This window comes from Papilio polytes, unplaced genomic scaffold, assembly GCF_000836215.1.
Source record: "Papilio polytes unplaced genomic scaffold, Ppol_1.0 DF824080.1, whole genome shotgun sequence".
NCBI classification, from domain to species: Eukaryota; Metazoa; Arthropoda; class Insecta; order Lepidoptera; family Papilionidae; genus Papilio; species Papilio polytes.
Genome location: NW_013525124.1, coordinates 1,048,622 through 1,070,682, shown reverse-complemented (window position 1 = coordinate 1,070,682; position 22,061 = coordinate 1,048,622). Strand labels below are relative to the sequence as shown.

The window sequence follows — 22,061 nt, the reverse complement described above, 5'->3', positions numbered from 1 at the left end:
TCTCGTTGTAAAGTACCGAAGGTTCGCAGATATTACTATTAAACATACAGATGTATATCTGTATTATCCTGCAAAGTGAAATAAACAATTCGTGACAATTTTAGAACAATATCTTACAATTGTGATATTTTCTTAACTAATTTTGGCAATAGAACTACGTTACGCTAATTAAATACAAAGTTTAAAATGAGTTATTGTAATTTTTCAGGCGCTCCAAGCCGTACATAGCTGATGCGCTTGGAAATACTTTACCGCCACCTTCAAATCTACCGGCAACAGTTGGAAGTCCAGTCAATTTGTTGACACCTGATAGATATGAGTTCTATACATTTGATGAATCAGGAGAACTGGTTAAAAGACTCATGACCTTAGAAGAGATTCAAGCTATTGTCGCAGCTGGAGAAGATACGGAAGGTTTGGTCACCTTTGCGAACGACAATCAACCAACCATAGCTTTTAATTTCAGTCAACCTCCCTATACGAAGGTACACAGTGTGGTAACTAATGTTCAAAATGTTTTGAAGGCTCAAATGGAAGCGCACAAGAATAAACCTCTTATGCGACCTACTTTAGATACTCCTGATGTGTCTGACTCGTGGAGTTTAATTCTACCTTCAATTTTCGGGAACACTGGTCTTGATATAACTCCTGATAAAACAACTGGATCCTATATTACTCCTGAAACAGACACTATAGAATTAGATCACCAACTTTACGACGAGGAATCATTAAGCAAAGAAGGAAATGGTCAAATATTAACAAGTTCTACGGAAGCAGCGCTTGAAAATGAGTTGCGCTTTACAAGTACTCCAAAACCAAATTTGACTCAAAAAACTACGTCTACAACAACTTTTAAACCCTCTACCACACGTGTGCCAACTACTAAGAATAGTTTCACCAAGCCAACCACAACCACGACTACAAAGCCACGATCAACTACTACTACAACAACCACCAAGCAAACAACAACCACCAAGCAAAGACCAACTACCACCACGACAACTGTCAAGTTAAGACCAACCACCACTACAACAACATCAGTAAAGCCAAAACCAACTACCACTACAACAACTACGTTTAGGCCAAAGTCTACCAGCACCACCACAACAACAGTCAAGCCAAGACCCACCACTACAACAACTGTCAGGCCAAGAACCACAACGACAATCAAGCCTACAACAAAGCCGACTTTAATGTTATCAAGTACTACCGTAACACCTATCTCGACAACCTCTAAAGAGAAAACATCGCCTACTACAGAAATAATACCAGAAAAAGTCACAGTTGCTACTGAGCGATTAGAAATTGATTCGCATCATGAACAAATAACGAAAAGAGATGATATACAATACGAAAGAATTAGCACATTTATACCTGTTTCAACTTTTACGTATTTACCAGATCGTACAACAAAGTTGCCTTTGCAAGAAACAAACGATAATACAGCGCAATTTAATGGCGACCTAAAGAATACATTGCCATCCACCTTAAAATCACCAACAACCACGACATCAACCTTCGATATTGTATCGTCAACAAACAATCAAGAATTAGAAAAAAATAACTCAACAACGATTACTACTCAGTCTGTTTCCCCGTCAACTTCTGTAACGTCCACGCAAAGCACTTCGACAGAACAATCAATAAAAAAAATTAACGTGGAACAAAACTATGGAAACACAAAAGTTAGTACTACTACTGTTGAAAGTGAACCAATGGGTTCTCTCTTTGACGTTGCTCAAAGTATTAGTCAAATAGCTTCTGATCTTGGTGGCGCATATAGACCTACATCATCATCAAATGATTTGATGGAAAGTACATTAAGTAACGGAATGAAATTAGAGAGTAAAGAAAATTTAGACATAGAAATACCCTCAGAAGTAGATAATAATGGTAAAGTTAAGATAGATTTAAACAATAATACTGATAATTATATTAAAATTTCAACTATAGACCCGCACGATAAAAGGGAAAATACAACGATAGTTTCTAAAGAGAATTCTAATGATAACATTAATTTAGAAACAACAAGTTCACCTACAATTGCTTCAATCACTACTTTGGATCCTGTTTTATCAGAGTCAATGGGCGATTTATTGTCTCAAGTAGTCAATGAAGGCCCTGACAACAAATTTGATGGAGATAATTTGTCACAAACTGACAAGAAAATGTCTGTAACTGAACTACCAACTGTAGTAACAACTGAGTACAAAGAAAATGTTGAATTAACATCCGAGGTTGATGTTAATAGTATCAATATTATCACATCATCCGAGGTACCCTCTATTTCTGTTATGGATATTATTAAAGATGAAAATAACACCACAACACAAATAGAAAATTCTGAAATCCCAGAAAATAAGAATAATGTAGAAAAGGTTTCTACAATAAACTCTGCGTTATCTGAAGATAAGTCTACCTTAACAATTTCTGTGTCAAATATTAATTCCAACATAAAGAACGACACAGTTCAATTATATAGCGAAAATGAAAAGGTAGCTCAATTTAATACGCAAGATACTAAATCTGCAAACTCTACATTGCCTTCGTATAAATCTGACACAGAGCAATCTCCTGAAGACAAAATCAAGGATTCTAACGTTTCAGACAAAACCAGTTTCGATTCTGACAAAATAGAACAAAAGGAATTTGTGGCAATAAAACAAAGTGAAAAAGTTTCTGAAACAAAAGTTCCCCCAAAAGTTGAAGATTTTAAAAAGAAAATTCAAAAAGTTAATATAGACGATAAAGAACTAGGGAGTGACAGGAACAACTCGTGGAAATTAATACCAACTGTATCTCCAACTAAAATCCATGAAGTGAAAAAAAATTCTAAGGACAAGCCTAAAACAGACAGTTACAATTTACCAGAGAATGATAAAAATATTATATTAGACTTTTCCAAAGAAAATCAAGGCTTAGAACTAACTACTAAGGACTTGAATGAAGATGTTGCACAGTTTACTAACCTGTGCAATGAACTAGCTTTCAGATATTGGAACGACTTAGAGGAAACTATGGACGCAAAAAGGAGTTTTGTATTTTCTCCTTATGCCGTCACTTCGATGTTGGCTATGATGTTTATGGGTGCAAGAGGCGCAACCTCGGGAGAAATGAATGAAATATTAAAGCTGGATGATATGGTAACATTTAATCCACACTTTACACTAAAAAATATATCTGATTCAATAGAAATGACGCCAGCTTCAGGAGTAGCTGTCTCAGCTTTCATAAGGGAACTGTATAGTGATAGAAACAAAGGCAAAATTTTAACATTTTACAAAGAAAGAGTGCAACATTTCTATAATGGTCATGTCGAGGAGGTGAACTTTAAATTGATCAGCGATATTATACGTAGACGAACAAATTTACTGGTGAAGAGATATACTTGGGGGAAGATATTGGAATTTATGAAAACCAATACTATTGTCATGCAACCTCCGTTGGCAGCTTTCTCGGCTAATATTTTCCAAGTAAGTAACTATAAATATAAATTTAAGCTGACTAATTCCTAATACACAAATATAACAATTTTGATCACACTTTATTGTGTAATAAAGTTCTATGTTTACCATATGTCATTTAACAATTTTAATTAATAGCTTATATAATTTATTAAAAAGTGAATTTTAAAATTTCAGACGGATTGTTCTGGAACCTCTGTCGATGGAAGAGATGGAGAATTGTATTTCGTAGTATCGCCAAACGTGCGCCAACGAAGACTGGTGCCTGTACCGGCTGTCGTGTATAAAAATAACTTCTTGGCTGGCTACGACCCAACTCTTGATGCTACCGCTGCCGCTTTAGGAAATATAAATTCAATCGTCAGTACCATCTTCGTAATGCCTGGTCAGCAAGGTAATATCGTACATGCAGAAGACTTGGAAGAATTAGAGAAACGTTTACTAGGCTCCGAATCAACTATTACTGCATGGAATCGCTTATTACGTACTCTTCTCCCACGTGTCGGTCTCGAACTCCAGATTCCTAGATATTCTCATAAATCTACATTTAATATTTCATCGACTTTGCAAAGGATGGGGCTTAAAGATTTATTTGATGAGGAACACGCTGATTTAGGTGGATTGAATGGACCGTCGAAGGATCTATATCTGTCAGATATGATACAGTCCAACACCTTTGTTACTTGCGGAGAAAACATGATCGGAGAGCAGCATCACATAGAACAGTATCCAGAATTACAAAAGCGTCGGTCAGCGAGGTGGGTGCACGGCTGGGATGAGCCAAGAGATTATCAGCGAGCTTTCCACGACCCTCATGATGTTGGTGAAGCGATGCATTTGCCGTTACATTTGCGACCAAGACAGGCGCGTCTGCCAGCGAGAAACGCTCAACCAGCGAGATTAAAGTTCGACAGACCTTTCTTGTTCTTTGTCAGGCATAACCCTTCAGGCATGATACTCTATGTCGGACGATACAACCCGAGGCTTTTGCCGTGAAGTTTCAGTAAAGACTGTTAGTGTAGTGTAGTTAATAATATTCCTTTAAGGAAAGTGATAAGGTTTCATGCTGACGCGTGTGATACGAAAGATTCGATGAGCATTTACGTGACAGTATTAATTATTAGTGTCTTTATATGCATTACAATCGTTGCTGTGCATTACTGCATATACATACGTATGAGAAGATGCTATGAATAATAAAATAAAATAATTTTAGAATAGTTAATTATCATAAAGAACCGTGTCATCTCATTATCATAATGTCATACATTCATTTTAAATAAATTCAATGTTTCATAAATATATTATTATTATTTAGTAATTCTAACAATCCTTGTAGAAGATATTAAGTCAAAATTTTAACACTTATGTTATCCAGGGATAATTCAGCATTCTGTTGGAAAAATAATTTTAAAATTAATCCAGTAGTTTTGTATTAAATACTTTTAACATTCGAAAATACAGATGTATATTTGTACCATGTGTACATAATATATTATTGTGTGAAATATTTAGCGCAAACATCAACGTGATTCTTCAATTCCTTGCAGTCATAGTCCTTTAAGATCCACTTTGGGCACATCTGTAAAATAATACATGTTAAAATCACTGGCCGAATCGACTGAACCAAAACAAAGTTTATTTATTTCTATCGTATTTTAGTTTTATAAAAGGTAAAAATTACTTGTTTATCTTATCTTTATAATCTTAATAGTTCTACCCAAGTATAATTATTCATAAAAACTATTTATTTCAGTTTTAATTAAACAGTTATTAAAAACACAATTATAAATACGAAAGTTTAAAAGTATGATAAAGAAAAAGCAAAAGTACCTATTAAAAAAACTATTTAACTAGACTGTCTACTGTTTATAGCTACTGCGAAATCAAAATAATCTAACCTATAGCGTGTACTTATTGGATGTAAGGTAATGCTAGGATACTCTTTACTTTTAATTCTCGAATTTGTCCATTGACAGTGTGAGAGTGTTCACTCACCATAATAGCAACATTGGCAATGCAAGAAAGAAATTTATTAGGTTCACAAAGTTCACGTGGTCCTGGTATTTGTTTCCCAAGACATCTCGCCTTTCCGACACGTGTTATTGGCGCATAATCTGGATAAGCTTCAGTCCATACATCCATAAAGCGTTGAATAATATCACGATCGATTTTATCATCCTCTTTGATAAAATTTAACGTTTTAAAGACACACAATTGCTTGCTGCACTAAAAGTATTTAAACATTTTAATTAAGACATTAGTTAAATTATAAAAATTATAAATAAATGGAATTCATCTTACATCCGCTAAGCCGTTTGTATTATTCTTTTGAAAATTATCCGACAAGTTGCAGAACTCGAAATTGTCTTTCGAGAATACGGATGGTATATCACAGCATTTTCTTGGATTTTCCTATAAACACAAAAATAACTTAATAAAAAGTGCAATACGACTTACGCCGACCGGTTAAGATCTGGTACCAACTGTTAGAAGCAGAACGTATATGGCTTCCCATATAGATAACTTACAATTAATGGAAGCTGCGTACATTGCTGGGATGGATCTTGAGGCGGTTGAGGCAGACATAGTGATGTGGGAGGGAGCCATCTGCAGTGTGTCACCACTGCGGCGATTGTGCTGACGACACCGCACAGCATACGCTGGAGGAGTGTCCCGCGTGGGAAGCAGAGCGTCAGAACTTAAGAGCCGTGGTGGGCGACAACCTCTCCCTACCGGCCTTAGTCAAGACCATGGTCGAGTCGGACCAAGCATGGACTGCCGTTCAAAGATTTAGCGAGGAGGTGATCTCGCTAAAGGAGGAGGCGGAGCGGGTTAGGGAAGCGAATTCCGAAAACCCAGCTCGGCAACGCCGTACTGGGAGGAGAAGGCGAGACTATGCTCTAGCCTTTCCTCCATAGCTTGTCTCGGGTGAGGGACGAGGGGAGGTCCGCATCCAGTAAGAGATAGAGAGGGCGCGCACGGGTTCCCGCGCACAACAGAGGCTGAACGATCCTTGAGGAGGTCTACAACCATCACCATCGGGGTGTGTGATGAATATTGACATGTGCCCATGCCCCGGTGAACGGTGAAGTCGTGGGAACCAGAGGGGGTTTAGTGGGTAGGCTCCACGTTCCTACCCTTTTGGGCAGAAATGTGGAGAGAGTCCCACATACCCTGTGTGTCTTTCCCCAAGGCACCTGGGATGCGTAACGCATTCCCCCTCTTAAAAAAAAAATAAAAAAAAAAAAAAAGACATAGTGATGTGGCAAGCTGTAAGTCACAGAAAATTTTCCTGCTTTAAGTTAACTTAGCAGGCGCACACCTTTAGCAATTATCGCACAACTGTAGCCGATTGTCGATTGTTTTGCACCCAATTAAACAACTAAAAATCGAGCACCATAGTGTGTGCACCTCCAAATAAGCACATAGGAATCAAAGCGCAGCGGTTGTATGATGATTTCGTCAAAGGTGTGCGCTCTCTCAGCTAATGTTCTACTTTTAGTCTTATTGTATTTTAATAAATAAAAAACGTACCTGGTTAGCTATGGGCAATAATAACGTACTATAAAACAGCATGTTGACCACTGACTGTAGTATATTTGGTTTTAAACAAATAATCTAATGTCTTATATATTTATGAATTTCATTAGTAAACTCGTTTACTTGTAATCAAGAACCGTTTCAGTTTTAATATGAATAAAATTATAACTAATTTCAACGTTTATTTCGTGTTAAAACTATTGTATGTAAACATAGGTTTTTTTTTAAGAAAGGCAAGAAAATTACTATACAATGCCACAATAAATGAATTTATAGAATATGTTGAAATATTTTATTAAATAAATACAATAAATAAACGTACGTTTAGACGTATGTTAATTGTTACAATTTTAAATCATGGATGTATTATGAGAAATATTTAGAGCATGTGTCGATGTGATTCCTCAGCTTGTTGCAGTCTTCGTCACCGGTCACCCATTTTGGACATTCCTGAAACAATATAAGAAATAAAGGTAAACAAAGGGCTAGTCACTAGTTCATTTAATTTTACACATGAGTAGAGGATTTTAATTAAGATCTTTTTATTAAATTACACTTAAAATTGGCTTTAAAAAATGTAATACTTCGCATCGCTAGTGACTCCTATCGCGCCGAATTAAAATAAAAGACTATGTGTTCTTCCAGACTATGTTCTACATCTGTGTTTATCAGCGAGCAGATGCAACAAACACCCATCCATAGAAACTTACGCATTTATAATATCAATGCGAAAGATTGACTTTTAAAATTAGTATTTTTTTTGTGTAATGCAAATGGCATCGAGAATAAATCCGTAATAGTGGTTAAATATATTTTTGTAGTTATATTTTGAGATATGCATTTTTTAAATTTCTAACTAGAACATCAAATACTTACCGTGAAAAGAACAGAGCTGATGCAAAAAACGATTTTATTTGCTTCACATATTTCAACCGGGCCGGGGATCGCCTGTGCTAGACATTTCGACTTAGCTGATTCCACAGTTGGTTTGAAATCTGGGTTAGCTTCAACCCATTTGTCCATAAAACTTGACATAGCTTCGTGGTCGACTTCATCGTCGTTTTTAACAAGATCACGACTCTTCAGTAAGCATAATTGCTTGGTACACTGAAAATTACTTTCTTTTGAGTACTTTATTAAATAATGTTTGAAAGTATAATTGACTTGTATTATAATTATATTAATCAGAGAATTCAGAAATGAATTTACAGTTTAAAAACACCAAGCTCCTGTTAAGGGTTGTAATATAGATTATAATAGCATAGATGGCGTTGTTCTCAACTTTTGAATATCTTTAAGATACTGGATAAATATTCAAATTCATTCGCCAATATTGCTATTGTTGCTTCATTATAAACTACGTCGATAGTTAATGTTAACTAAAAAATACTCACGTCTGGAGGTCCGTGTTTAGGCTTATCAACATGCTCTTCCTTGAAGCCACAATTTTCAAACTCCTCTTTTGAAAATATTGGTGGTATTTGACAGCATTTTCTTGGATTTTCCTGTTAGTAAAAGAGTTTTGTTTTAATGTCTTTAGCCTTATTAATGAAATAATAATCTCATAAAATGTTAATGAAATAAATAAATTAATATTAAAATAGTCCAGCTCTTGAGCTAAAATAATAAAAAGATTGTATATTACATTATTTTTTTATGTAGGATTTGCATTTATTAATTTCCATGCATTTAGGATTGATGCTATAATAAAAAAGAAGCAAGTAAAAACTCCAGTATATTAATTGTTTTTTGCACTGTAAATGTGCTCACAAGCAATAATATACACGTATTCAGTTATAAATATACGAAATAGTTAATGACCAAAAACTTAACAGACCGTGGAAATTCTAATAAAACATCTTGTCGAAGATTTTAACTGCCACAGTTTTATAGCGACTACTTGTAATAAAACAGAATTATAAATTACTAGCTTTGGCCTGCGACTTCCGTGCAGCATTAATAAGAACATTAATAAATAGTGTATGTGTTCTTCTAGACTGTTCTTTATGCCTTTCATCGACATCTGGTAAGCAGTTTTAGAGATAAATTATAATTATAATAAATATGTGTCTATTCTATTCTATTTCTTGTATATGGCTCTCCCTCAACGGATTAGGTCAGTGTCAAGTGCTTGTGGTTTGTTTTCTAATTGTATTCCGGCAACAAAATTCTGCTTATGGAGATGTTCGTGGGAGTACAATCGTTCTAAAGATTTTAAACATTATGTAGTCTATATTAGATAATAATTGTAACATTTAAACCCATTTAAATTTGTCAAATGCAAAAAATACTTGGATATCGTAAAGATCGATATGTACGAGTGCTAAGTTTCTGATCAGAATGTCCGAGATGTGTGAAGTGGAAGAGATTGGCAAAGAAAGCTGGCCCCACTACCATATGAGATACAGGCTAGAGTGTGTGTATGTGTGTGAAGGAGAGAGAGAGAAAGATATCATATAAAGAGGTATATTCAGGTATCAAGTCGGGATTATTGGATACAATTAAATACTTACTATATGTGGAGGTCGTAGACATTCTGCTGGTAGATTTGGCGGCAATGGCGGTGGACCCTGGGATGTTGAAATCTGAAAGTATTTACAAAATCATTTAATACAGTAAAAGATTAAAACGGACACTTTGTGTACTCGGAAAATATGCTTTTTGCAATCTTATTGTGAGATAAAGTAATTATTTTTATACCTCATACAATAAACTTGACATAATTACTGTTGTAACTGATTAATTGTTAATTATGTCAGTTTCTAATCGAACTTATCATCATCGTTTACAATTTAACGTTACTGGAAATTTATAAACTGCCGAAATGAAATCTCCACACTGTAAAACGATTCACATTTACACACTGTACTTGGAGGTATATTAAAATAATGTTTCCAAATGAACATCTGGCGTCAAGATATCCAATGAAGTTCCGGCAACATTAATTTACAAGTAAAATAATTAAAAATACTAACCTGTAAAATAGTTCCTAGGATAAATAAGCTGGGTAATGTAAACATGATGATCTCTATACTTGCGGAGATGTAGTGATAGCTGGTGGTAGGATACAATAGTTTTTATATCGCAGTTCCAGCGACCCTGACCATTGTCGGACGCTGAACAATCAAGGTGCACACGCCATAGATTAGATAACGTACAGATGGGACATTAATCAATTCACAGTTATTACACTTTTAAATTTGGAACTTGTACTGGTAAATCTAAGTGAGTTATTAATTACTGTTGAACATTGGCTTTATTTCGTCATATAGTCTACTATGAAAAGGCTAAATATGAAATATAAATAATCTTTAGCTGTCTTACATTCAGTTTGATGTTTTTTTAAAATATCGTCTACGATTTATTTGGTACGCCAATATTATTTTAGCGGACATTGAAAAAGTCATAAATATGCAAGAATGTGAATGCAACCATAAACTAATCAGGACTTTTTTTTTTAAATTTTAAAAAAAATTATAAAATTTCTTAGTAAATAATTATCAGTACCAAATTGAGAAAATGAGAAGAATTAAATTGTTAAAAATTAAGTAAAAACCTCTTATCTTCTTTTTCTTGTCGACGCTGCTAACATTGTTAATCTTTGACAGAGTCCAGCCTACGACAAAATGTGACTTTTTACAATAAATGTCATTCATTTCACCCGACACTTAAATTAAAATGTTAATGTTATTTAAATATTCGTTTAACAAAACTGCATGTGCCCGAAATAGTCGAATTAGGCAATAAATTCGAAAAATTGCAACATCCATCGATTGTTGCGAAAGTATGTCCTTCTATTGTGTTCATTATATTTCTAGTTCGCTAGTTCTCTATTGAAATGGATGAGTTTTATAGAAACGTTGTCGTTTTTTATAGTAAATCACCTCATAGTACCACCATAGACATGTTTAGTACAGACAGTAATCGGCAGCAGTATATTCTAAACTTAATTATATTTAGAACTAAATAATTTCTCAATCGACTGACTTTAAGTTGTAAAAATGTCTGGTATTTTTAATTTAACGTTTATTTATTTTTAAAAGTTCAATGACCGCGTGTGTGGCTAGTTTAATTCCGTATTAACTTATTTTCATTTGATTTATTCCACATGATAATTGTAGACATCTAAAAGGATTTAAATTATACTAGCCTTTGCCCGCTACTTCAACCAAGCAATATTAAGATAAAAAATTAGCCTATAATATGCCCGTCTGACATAGCTAACTTTCAGACAGACAAAAATTTTTACATGCGATTTTCGTTATCAGCAATGCAAATACATCTTCCTGTAGTCTGGAATTTTTCTTTTGATGTTAAAAACAGATACTACAATTTCATTATATGTATAGACTACCTGTTCCCGTGCGACTTCATCCGCATAAAATTATGAAAATTTTATTTCATTGTTTACATGTGTCAAATTATCAATTGCAAATGTCAAAATGACATGACATGATGACAACCTTGCTTCTTTAATGTTGGCAGCAACTTATGGGCTCTTTGCCACATTAGGGTTTTTAACCAAAATATTTACCCTCTAAGTTTAATGGTGTTAAAATATATAGCCTAAAGCGTGACGCAATTGTAGGGCTTTTTTTTAAAAGAAGAATTATTCAAAAACATGCTGTAATTGCTGACATCTTAAGCAACAAAGAAGTGTGTGTACGCTTTATTATAATAGTATAGATAGGTAAGGATACACAAGTAACATTTTATGACATTGAATTAAACAAGGATCATATATCTAGAGTATTATGTAGTCACCGACCTTAAGTATCATATTAATATGGAAAGGGACATAGGGCACTTATTTAAACGCTTTGTATCCTATTTCAATACAAAATATATTTACATATACGTGTGGTTTACAGATATAAAAGATCTAGAATCATTAAGTACAAGAATGTATTTGTAAGGAAAATATGTTTAAAATTGTTTAAGTTTTTGTGGTTAGACCATAAAGTTTACAACAGAGTGATCTCAGTATTCATTGTGTAACTTGAAATTTACATTATGTACAAGTCTAACAAATTAGTGTGGGCGTCACAGCCATGTTATGCTTTTAAAAATATAGTCTTCTTTACCTCTTATGTTTTCTTCCAATTTGCACATAATAACCTTACCAATATGGCTGTCGTGTCGTCGAGCTAATGCAACACCCTTATTTTTGACATCCGACTACTATCCGATTATTAACATAACAAGCAGAATTATGACATTTTAAAACCATGACATAAATATCTAAATAATGTCTTGAACCACAATTACAAAGCTTATATCGTTATTTCTAATTATGACAAATGGTATTGATTTATAGCACAGACTAAATAACCTTCAAGAATACAGAATACATCAAAATAGTTAACAAGCTAACATTAGTTTAAAATGAAGTTATTACTTACAGTTTTTTTGTTTATATATGAGAAGCGCGCAAACGAGATCAGCGAAACAAAAGGAACTACAGTTGCCGGGTTTATGTACAGATGGATTTATTACAATTAGCTACAAAAAAATTCAGATAATTATGTATGTTGATAACCAAGTTTAAAGTTAAAGCTAATGTTAGCAGTTGCTTTCCAACAATAACCGAAATACCGATTCTTAAGATCGATTTGAAATCTTACTAATATTGTAAAAGCGAAAGTTTAGATGGATGTTTGTTAGACTTTTTAGCCTAAACGGATGAACGGATATCGATGAAATTTGGCATAGATGTAGAGGATAGTCTGGAAGAACACATAGGCTACTCAAGTTTATTTTTTAATTCCACGCGGACGGAGTCGCTGGCGAAAGCTAGTATTATATACTTTTAATTTCTTTCTATAGGACTGTAAAATGACCCAATCTTTTTTACAATGTAAAGTATTACCTTATCTATTACGAAAAGATCGATTAAATTAGAAGACCATACCTTAAATAAATTAAAAAAAAGTGTACATTATATCGTAATTTTGTGGTAACCCTAACAGCTGTAAAATGTATACAGCATTACGATTACTTATTTATAATTTTGATAACATGTAAGCCATACAAACGTGAGCACATGATTCCAACCAACTGTAACATTACACGGCTTATAATAAATGTGATGATCGCGCTTACATCCGTTTACAATTTACCTTTTGATATATTTACATGATAGATGTGCATAACTTATTTATGTAACATTAGCGACTTGCCCCAGCTTCACACAGGTCCAATGCTGATCATCATCGGATTCATCACCAGCTCACTATAAGTCCCCACTGAGGGGCTCGGAGCCTACTCTAAATTAGGTATCGTATCATGTTTCGATCGATATGTTTATTAACGACATCACTTTAGAAACCTCTAAAATTATCTGTATTTCTCTACTATATTTTACACTATCTTTTGACTGCTACTCCATAGGCGATAAATTAAAGAATAAACAAAAGCAAGTAGCCTATTTGTTCTTCCAGACTATGTTCTACATCTATGCAAAAATTCATCCAGATTCGTACAGCAGTTTAGTCTACAAACTCTAACAAACATCCATCCATCTAAACTTTCGCATTTATGACATTAACGATATAAACCTTTCTATTGAATCACTCTATTTATTAAATGCAGCATCGAAATCCGTTGCGTAGGTTTTGAAGATCTAAACATACATATAGACAACAGCAGGAACATACTTTATCTTATGTAGTGACTTTGTTAACGTTGAGAAGTTAAATGGTCTAAATATTTGCTACTTCCGGTTAACTCTGACAGTGGAATTTTGCTAAAATAACAGCAGTTAGACTTACATTAAAATGTATTTATCTCAATTTGCTCCGAAAAAAAAAGGGATCAATCCCTAATCACATGTAGTTGTTTAGAAGAGTTTCTTGGAAACCCAATGTTTGCATTTATATAGCATTCTGTTGATCTGACTCTTGTATTTATTTTATGATTTTTTTAAATAATCACATAACTCTTTGAAACCACACAAGGTTCTATACAAAAAAAAAATCATATGATTCATAACAAACATAAACATTTGCTTGTTTTTTTTAACAAACCAACATCTAGCGTCTTCAAATTTTTATCTTAACCGTTATTTCTTTCATTGAATAAGCATTGAATCATTTTTGTCGCGTGCACAGTTATCTAAAACAATGAGTAAGATTTCTTCAATTTCCTTCCTTGTCGGAAATTGACTTTTGTTTTTCTTTACCATGATCTTGTTGTTTTCAGGATACTGTTTAAGAAATACATTTCATGTTGTTTTTGGATGCGATCGCATAACTTGTACCGTCTTCGTACACAAAGTAATGCAAATCTTTTAGACTTATGGTGTCGCGATATCGCGTTGCGTGTGTAGATTTGGTCCGCCATCTTGAAAATCGTAGGGACATCTTTTACGATGATCTTAACAAACAGGTTGACTGGCGTTGATAGATAGAAATATCGTCTGTATGACATTTATCGTGTAAGACATCGCACACCTTTAACTAAATTATTGCACAACTGTTGTACGATTGTCGATTGTTTCGCAGCTAATTCAATTGTTTAGTCTCAAAACTTAAAATCGAGTAGTGTGTACACCTCTATTTCAGCGGTATTTCCAAACCAATACGACTTAGGGTCCTTCAAGAAGCGAGCCTATCATTTCTTCAAAGGCCGGCAACGCATGTGTTCCTCTGGTGTTGCGGATGTCCATGGGCGTCGCTGACCACCTCGGTGTTCTCGCCGCTCGTTTGCCCCCCTTTAAAAAAAAACTCTTAGGAATCAAAGCAAGACTAAACAGTTGTGCAATAGTTTAGTTTTAATTAGTATTACCATTTAGCCTTAATATTACCATTAAATTCCACTGTTGAGACACAATATTACTTCTTACTTATATAAATGCGAAAGTTTAGATGGATGGATGGGTGTTTGATAGAGTTTGTAGCCTAAACGGCTGAACGAATTTCGATGAAATTTGGCATAGACGTAGAGGATAGTCTGGAAAAACACATATACTACTCATTATTTTTTCACGCGTTTGGAATCGCGGGCGACAAGTAATAATAGATATTGTAGTCACTTTATAATAATCAGTATCATAAAATTAATAATCTATGTGCATATATCATTCCATATCTGGTTAATAATTGACAGTTGTTATTATTAAAATACAATACATTTACATTAATTTATATCATCATCTTGTCAAGTTGAAGTCTTCTTGTAAAGATTTAATACGTGCATTGAATTATGACAAAAATTACTGTGGTAACTGACAGCATTTTTAAAGGCAAAATATTTAGAAATACAACGAATTGGATTGAGAGACAATGATAAAATTATTCTATCAGTTCTGAAACTTTAATTTTTCCAGTAAATTCTAAAATTCGCAATGAATATTTGTTAGCAGGCAACTTTATAATGGCTATTCGAATTTGTGTTAAGACAGATTTTAATTCCTGTGAGAAGAATGGAAGATTTTCTTTAAAATTATAACTCCGTAATGATATCCACAATTTTTATTTATGGACGAAGTTTACAACAATTAGTTGCGCTATAGTACCCAGCCTTCTTGTACTTGAGCGTATAATGAGCGTAGTGGTGAGTCGGATGTCCTCAAGGCAGATAGTCATCAAGGCGCGCGAATCAGTGTCAAGTGCTGTTGAAACCTTGGGCACTACGACAGTAATTACACCGGGACAATGAACTGAGCCCAACTACGCGTGGAGAATGTAATTAACTAATTGTTATAGGCATATTTTGTACATAACAATAGTGAATACAATCATCTAACTATGTTTGTGTTTTGTCTTTTTCTAAGTAGGTTGTCACAGTCAAAACTGTACACTTTTATAGACGAACTAGCTTTCTTCCGCGACTTTGTCCGCGTGGAATTTGAAAAAACAAAAGCAAGTAGCCTATGTGTTCTTCCAGACTATCCTCTACATATTTGCAAATTTTTTCTAGATCCATTCAGCAGTTTAGGCTACAAAGTCTAACAATCATCCATCCATCCATTTAAACTTTCGCATTTATAAAATTAGTAAGATTTTGTTAAAAACTATGTTTTTAGATTTTTTACTTAGATAGGAAATATTTTATCATTTGTTTAAGGTAATAGTGAAAAAAAGTTTAGATTTCCTGTAGCCTTGTTATTGTATTGTCTGTTATTTAAAAATACTACCATCTTTAACCTTACTGCTATAGTTAATAGGAAAATCCTTGCTTGTTACGCTAAGTACGAAATGAAATCATAACTTTCTTAAAATAAAACATTCACGTGAGAAAAGAAAAGTTATTTTAGGACATATTTTTTTATTTATTTCTTAACTTTACTGTCCATTGAAATTCATTACTGACTAAAAAAAATCATAACGTACTAATTTTTAATAATGTTGAGTGCAAAATACAATCTCTTTGGCTGACAAGCAATATGTATACAGCCAAAGAGGTTGCATACTGGCCACCAAGGCAATAAACGTTTGTAAAAAAAAATATAAAGGAAGAAGTCAAGATGTGATCGACATAGTTTTGAGTTTTAAGTTTTTTGCATATTTTTTGCGTAAATAAGTTTTCAATAAAGATGTTAGTATAAAAAAGTGTTTTGTATTTTTGGCTGCCGCGCTGTCGGTAACAAGTTAAACAGTTTATTCGATTTTTTGGTTCTTAATATCAAAATACAATTCATCTCAAATTCAGCAATCAGCATTTCCAAAACTCATTGGGACATTTCTGAAACAGACAAAAGTACTTAAAACCACTGAAGACAAGTTTAAATAATACCTTAAAAGACATTTGCAGGAATAATCTTTATATTCGGACATACCAATATTTTAAAATCTAAAAATGACATGCACATTGCACCTATAGTTTGTAACTACATTTAGCAATTAGTTAGTTCCGTAAATTCAAAACATTTAGATTATAAAGTAACGATGATACCAACTTTACGGTCACATGTTTTAAAAACCCTTTATGTTACCTTTAGCATTGCAATCCCAGTACACGCGAACACATCATAAGCTTTGCAAGGGTAATCGAGGTACTGTCTAAGATCTTTCTCAACACAATCATTGATTACTTTTTCTATAGCTACTGTCCATCCCTTGTTGTCTTCAAGCCACTTTAGAAGGTGTTTCTTATACGCTTCCTTGTTTAGAGTATTTTTGTCAGTTAGAAAACCGGATTTCTCGAAAACACACTCCACATCTTTACACTAAAAATGGTAATTTGTACATAATATAGCGTTCTGTTTGTAAACTGTTAACAAATCATTCTGATTGAATTGTATTTAAAAACCTTACCGGTCCTACAGGCCTCGGATTTGAGCATTCTGCTAAGTGTTTCAGATCTCCTAATTCAGGTATATCACAGCAAGCTGATATGGGTTTCTGGAATTAGTAAGTAGTCGTTATCTTAACATTAATTAATAATTAACTAGATATGGTAGATTCTTAATTGAAAATTTTTACGCCATTCTTACCAGAGTTGCTCCCCTGTTCGATGCTTGTACAAAGACATCAGCTTTTGTCATCTGAAATTGCAAATAATAAGACATGATAATTTCGTGATGGCGCCTGCCAAAATAAAATAGCAAATGCTAAATTATGCGATTTGCGAAATTAGTTAAGTAAGTGTTTTCGTTACTTGTTTTATTTGTGTAATAATTTGAATTTGTTAAAATTGGTCACTGACTAAAAATTAGTATTATAAATAACAGTGGAGAACCTCAAACTAATAAAAAACGAAGCATCTTTTATATTCGTTTGCACTTACTAAAGAATTTCTAGTACGGTCTCTAATGTCAGGAAATACCCCGTGACATTATTAAAGTCGACCTTAGTGATAAAATTATATTGAACATTAATTTGAGATAAGAAACTTAACAATTCTAATATTATTAAATTGTTACTAGAATTAACTCTACATTTAAGAAAACATGCTAAATAACCGTGAGTGCGATTAAAACAATGTATCCAAGAATATTAAATAACTAGTTTGTTAATTTACTTTGTTTCTATAAAGTAATAATATGCAATTATTATCTTACTTTTACTTTTCATATTACTAGTTCTTACATGATGTTATAATTGCTATTATTTAGATGGAAGAATGGATGGATGGATATTTGTCACATTGTTACAGAGCGGCTCAACGGAACTCAATTAAATTTGGCTTAAATGTCAAACATAACCTAGAAGAACGTATATGTAATAAAAGTTTTTGTTTTAAATTCCTCGCGGGTGCTACCTAGTGAATATATAAAATGAAAACCTTTACCTTTTGAACACTCACCAAAATAAACAACGTAAGGTATGAAAATAATCGAATCATTTTGCACTTGTGTCCTCTTTCAACAATGAGCTTTCAACTCGCGAGTTTGTCCTCGAATGGAGAGAGGGCCCTCGCTTGCACAACTATAAACAGAAAGATTACAATTTATAAATATAAAACATTTTTTATTAATAGGTAAAGTGTAAAATGTTCTGTTTGTTGCAGCAATGATAAGAAAATATATGGATGTACCAAGGCAGAGACTAAAGCAATATGTAACAAAAGGGGTGGTTAATACAAACTAACAAAGGAAGGATAAGGGAGGGGATGTGATGACAATATGAGACTATAATTTATATTTTTAATAAAAGAAAAAACCATAATTTTCTTAAGTAAAAGTCTTGTTGTAATTATAAAAATTATTAATTGCAACTTTCCTGTAAATTTTCTACACAATCGTCTTTTAATTTTTATTTTCATTTTTCTTGGAAACAATATAAAATGAGCAATTCCGCGTTGAATACTAGTTATTTTATAAATAACTCTATCAATGACGTGGAGATGTTCTTGAAATGTTGCTGTCTTGTGTCACGACCCGCTTGAACTTAATAATCGCTGTTTATTATTGGAATTGAAATTAATTTACACTCTTCAGATGTATAACAATGTTTATTATACGCTACGTTTCTTTCCTCGAGTTAATTTGTAGAGCACTAACTTTTGGAGTTTTATTCAATACTGTAATTTTTTCAAGGTGGTCTCAAACTTTTGGCCGGCAGTGTATATTTACTACGTAATTTTTATTAGACTTTAATTGTTATAAAATGGATAAGTAAAATTCTGTGTCGTAATAATAATAATTAACCGTGAAATTCTTCTGCCGTAATACTTGAATTTCATTGTTTTTATTTGTATTTTTATAGAGACGAATAAATTCTACAGTGGAAACCAACTTTAAGATTGAGATCCGAACACGTAGATGACGTGAAACTAAATGATTCCATTGTGAAACTTTAATAAAAAAGAAGTAACATTTTGCACGCGGAAATAGCACGCTTTCGCCTACCAAACTTTGAATACTCCCATCCAAACTGAGAGCGAACACTATGCACAATTGCATGGAAGTTTTAATGGGCGGATGCCCGAGGAATTGTTAATTAGCTAGAATTACTGTTAAATTTTCTAACAACTACCGATAAAACATTTTACAAACAATATGTTAAACGTAATAACTAGAGTTAGTTTTTGGTAAATATTTTTTGTGCTTTGATATTAATATGCAAATGTATGTATGCTTGTAATTACGCGTGTAAGTAAAAATATATATTGCTTAACACAGATTAGGATACACTTGTACTTTTGATTGCTTTTTTTAAAACCAGTCAATATGGTACACAACATTAGAGTATGAAAAAGTTTGGAGAAAAGTTTAAAAAAAAAGTGACTTCACCCAAGCAACTGCACTGAATGTAATATCGCGTCTTGGTATTGGCTAAATGTGATAGTATTCTACATTCCAAGCATATTATACTTTAATATGTAATATCCACGCATGAAAACTTATTCAACTCACGAAAATTTTCTCTTGATAACAACATAAAGGACATAATGACATAGCGAAATTATACCCTAAATATCTCAACATCGAGGTCGTAATCCGAGAACAATGTCTTTGATATATGATAGCACAAAATTCATTACATTATAATTTAATATAGACTGTGATACGTCATAACGCATTTCGACTCGACTGTCCACATCGATAGATTTAGTCTAGGACAAGATTATATTTATTTTGTGTTGACTGTACAATAAGGAAGGGGACATTGTGAAAATGATCGTTTACACTGACGTAACAAGTCTGCAATACACAAAGAAGTAAAGCAGACGTCTTCACTATCGATTAAGATACGGCGAAACATTCCAATTGTCTTCTTACAATTAAGATTCAATAGATCCGATTGTCACATGTTTTGTTCTGTCTAATGTCCCCTTTACTGTTTTTATGACTCAGTTATTTAACGAAGGACTTGAATGATAAAATACAGAACTATAATGAAGCGATTCCTATTCCAATACCGTTTTTATGTGCCATCAAAAAAACTGAAATAAGTCCATATGAGTTCGGGGATTCGAAGTGTTTTAATATACCGCTAGGAACTTATTCATTTTTATCATATAGAACTAGGATGCCTTTTCATAGACAATAGGGAGGAATTTAAATAAATACTTTAACGAACACGAATTTAATAAATAATAATATACTCATTTTAGTTATTAGTATTATATTTTTTTTTTTCGTGAAAACTTTGCTGTTATTTATCACTTGTTCTTATTGGTTTTATATTTGTGTACAAAAATCTCACAATTTTTGTTTAAATTATTAGGAACAAAGTGATTCCACTGAAACCGCAGCCTTAGTACTAATCATTTACATCCCTATAAACTAGCCCTGCGTAAGATGTGAAGTGATTACATATTGGCACGATACGATTCAGTTTATTTGTCGTAAAACCGACCGTAATCGAAGCTGTTTGAGCCAATATAGAAATAGCAAATGTATTTGACAAATGTTTGCGTATTTGATAAGAATTCTAAGCGCCTAGTGGTAATTTTTATATTTTCAACTCACGAAATTTGCTAATCGTATCTTATCATAAAAATAAAAATGTGTGTTATTGAATATTTTCGTTCTAAAATGCACACATTTAAATACCACGTAGAAAATTTGGAGCATCTTTTAGACGTGAAAAATAAAAAAAAAACTATATATATCACAAATCTACATGTGGTTTCTATTTATTGATTTTTTGTGGATCTCTTCGACCCGAAACCTTGATTAAACATTCGTGATTAAAAAAGTCTACAGTACAATACATAACCAATTTTAAAAAGATTACAAAATACTATTCCCAGATTTAAATATTCAAGAACCACATTAACATCCACCCAATTCAAACTTTTATATATCTGAATTCAATTTCAGATACATTTCGAACTTAAATTTAGTATTAGAAATAAATCGCAAAGGTTTTTCTCTCTAGAGAATTGCGGGCAGCGGTTAACAACACCTGGAGTATTTCGACGTTAGCTCTCCTAGCGAGAGAAATGCATTCTATTCGTCGATAAAAATAAATAATATATTTTACAATTCAACTATGTTTACAACCTTACAATGCAATATATTTAAACGTGGGTTGTTTAAGATATTAGTTTTAACTTATTAAGTTTTTCCTTTCGTTATTTGGACTGTTACTAACATCATAAATGCAAAAGTTTAGATGGATGGATGTTTGTTAGAACATTCTTAATTGTATTTCTATTTTAAAATAGTCTACTGGCAGCTTAGGAACACTTACTTTAAAAAAATACCACGTGTCACGCTACGATTGTCTACGAGTATCATGTCCTTTTCAGTTACGCGCTACGCACATCTACGATTTTATTGCCGTTTCGTAGCAATCAACTTTACAGCCAATAACTTATCTGCATACCGCTTTACACTGTGACGTCATCGATGGAGATTCGATGTGGTCATAGCTTGTAACGATAGCTTTACTTTGTTGATTACTAGTAGTAGTGAAAATTATAATAAAAATAACTAACTAAGATCTTATACATTTTATAAAACATATTAGCTAATACCAGAAAAAAAGGTAAGGGATTTATTAAGGCACGGCTACAATAGAATTCCATTACTAAAGGACTTCCATTCTTCCATTACTACATTTAGGACTCAGAAAAGTAATATTAAGTTTAATAAAAACGTGGGTTGTAATAATAATCATGTTGTTTAAATTTTATTTAACAAATCTAGGTCTTAACTTA

At 33.0% G+C, this 22,061-nt stretch overlaps 4 protein-coding genes across 5 annotated transcripts in view; 1 reads left to right on the top strand and 3 right to left on the bottom strand.

Annotated features, from left to right (window-relative positions):
- Positions 1-4,766, top strand: part of LOC106100028 (serine-rich adhesin for platelets) — a 34,498-nt gene extending 29,732 nt beyond the window's left edge. The window contains exons 3-4 of the mRNA XM_013278764.1: positions 209-3,473; positions 3,642-4,766. Of these exons, the coding sequence (XP_013134218.1) occupies positions 209-3,473; positions 3,642-4,460 (4,084 nt within the window). The 3' untranslated portion in view covers positions 4,461-4,766. The remainder of the gene's footprint in view (positions 1-208; positions 3,474-3,641) is intronic.
- Positions 4,767-4,809: 43 nt separating this feature from the next.
- On the bottom strand, positions 4,810-7,136 carry LOC106100029 (general odorant-binding protein 68-like). The gene is made up of 6 exons (XM_013278765.1): positions 7,002-7,136; positions 6,730-6,737; positions 5,996-6,059; positions 5,769-5,879; positions 5,463-5,693; positions 4,810-5,046 (listed from the first exon to the last, which is right to left on the bottom strand). Exons 1-6 carry the CDS (start codon positions 7,041-7,043, stop codon positions 4,960-4,962), a joined length of 543 nt encoding a protein of 180 aa, XP_013134219.1. The 5' UTR covers positions 7,044-7,136; the 3' UTR covers positions 4,810-4,959.
- A 161-nt stretch (positions 7,137-7,297) lies between these two features.
- Positions 7,298-10,122, bottom strand: LOC106100004. Its single transcript, XM_013278718.1, has 5 exons — positions 9,983-10,122; positions 9,521-9,592; positions 8,402-8,512; positions 7,884-8,114; positions 7,298-7,457 (listed from the first exon to the last, which is right to left on the bottom strand). Exons 1-5 carry the CDS (start codon positions 10,025-10,027, stop codon positions 7,374-7,376), a joined length of 543 nt encoding a protein of 180 aa, XP_013134172.1. The 5' UTR covers positions 10,028-10,122; the 3' UTR covers positions 7,298-7,373.
- Positions 10,123-16,609: 6,487 nt separating this feature from the next.
- LOC106099999 lies at positions 16,610-18,364 on the bottom strand. 2 transcript variants are annotated; one of them, XM_013278713.1, is made up of 5 exons: positions 18,255-18,364; positions 17,443-17,493; positions 17,264-17,350; positions 16,942-17,175; positions 16,610-16,691 (listed from the first exon to the last, which is right to left on the bottom strand). In XM_013278713.1, exons 1-5 carry the CDS (start codon positions 18,291-18,293, stop codon positions 16,662-16,664), a joined length of 441 nt encoding a protein of 146 aa, XP_013134167.1. In that variant the 5' UTR covers positions 18,294-18,364; the 3' UTR covers positions 16,610-16,661. The 2 variants fall into 2 exon arrangements, with proteins under 2 accessions (XP_013134167.1, XP_013134166.1); XM_013278712.1 differs by having other exon boundaries at positions 18,240-18,360.
- Between the last annotated feature and the right edge of the window lie 3,697 nt (positions 18,365-22,061).

What these genes read in the sequence shown, in the direction of transcription:
- LOC106100029 (XM_013278765.1), bottom strand. Translation starts at nt 7,043, where the DNA reads ATGCTGTTTTATAGTACGTTATTATTGCCCATAGCTAACCAG. An exon ending in GTACGCAGCTTCCATTAATT is followed by an intron (nt 5,880 to 5,995) that starts GTAAGTTATCTA and finishes TTGTGTTTATAG; the next exon opens with GAAAATCCAAGAAAATGCTG. An exon ending in TTGCCAATGTTGCTATTATG is followed by an intron (nt 5,047 to 5,462) that starts GTGAGTGAACAC and finishes ATTATTTTACAG; the next exon opens with ATGTGCCCAAAGTGGATCTT.
- LOC106100004 (XM_013278718.1), bottom strand. Translation starts at nt 10,027, where the DNA reads ATGTTTACATTACCCAGCTTATTTATCCTAGGAACTATTTTACAG. An exon ending in TCCTAGGAACTATTTTACAG is followed by an intron (nt 9,593 to 9,982) that starts GTTAGTATTTTT and finishes AAATACTTTCAG; the next exon opens with ATTTCAACATCCCAGGGTCC. An exon ending in GTCTACGACCTCCACATATA is followed by an intron (nt 8,513 to 9,520) that starts GTAAGTATTTAA and finishes TTTTACTAACAG; the next exon opens with GAAAATCCAAGAAAATGCTG.
- LOC106099999 (XM_013278712.1), bottom strand. Translation starts at nt 18,293, where the DNA reads ATGATTCGATTATTTTCATACCTTACGTTGTTTATTTTGGTGAGTGTT. An exon ending in TTTTGGTGAGTGTTCAAAAG is followed by an intron (nt 17,494 to 18,239) that starts GTAAAGGTTTTC and finishes TTGCAATTTCAG; the next exon opens with ATGACAAAAGCTGATGTCTT. An exon ending in CGAACAGGGGAGCAACTCTG is followed by an intron (nt 17,351 to 17,442) that starts GTAAGAATGGCG and finishes TACTAATTCCAG; the next exon opens with AAACCCATATCAGCTTGCTG.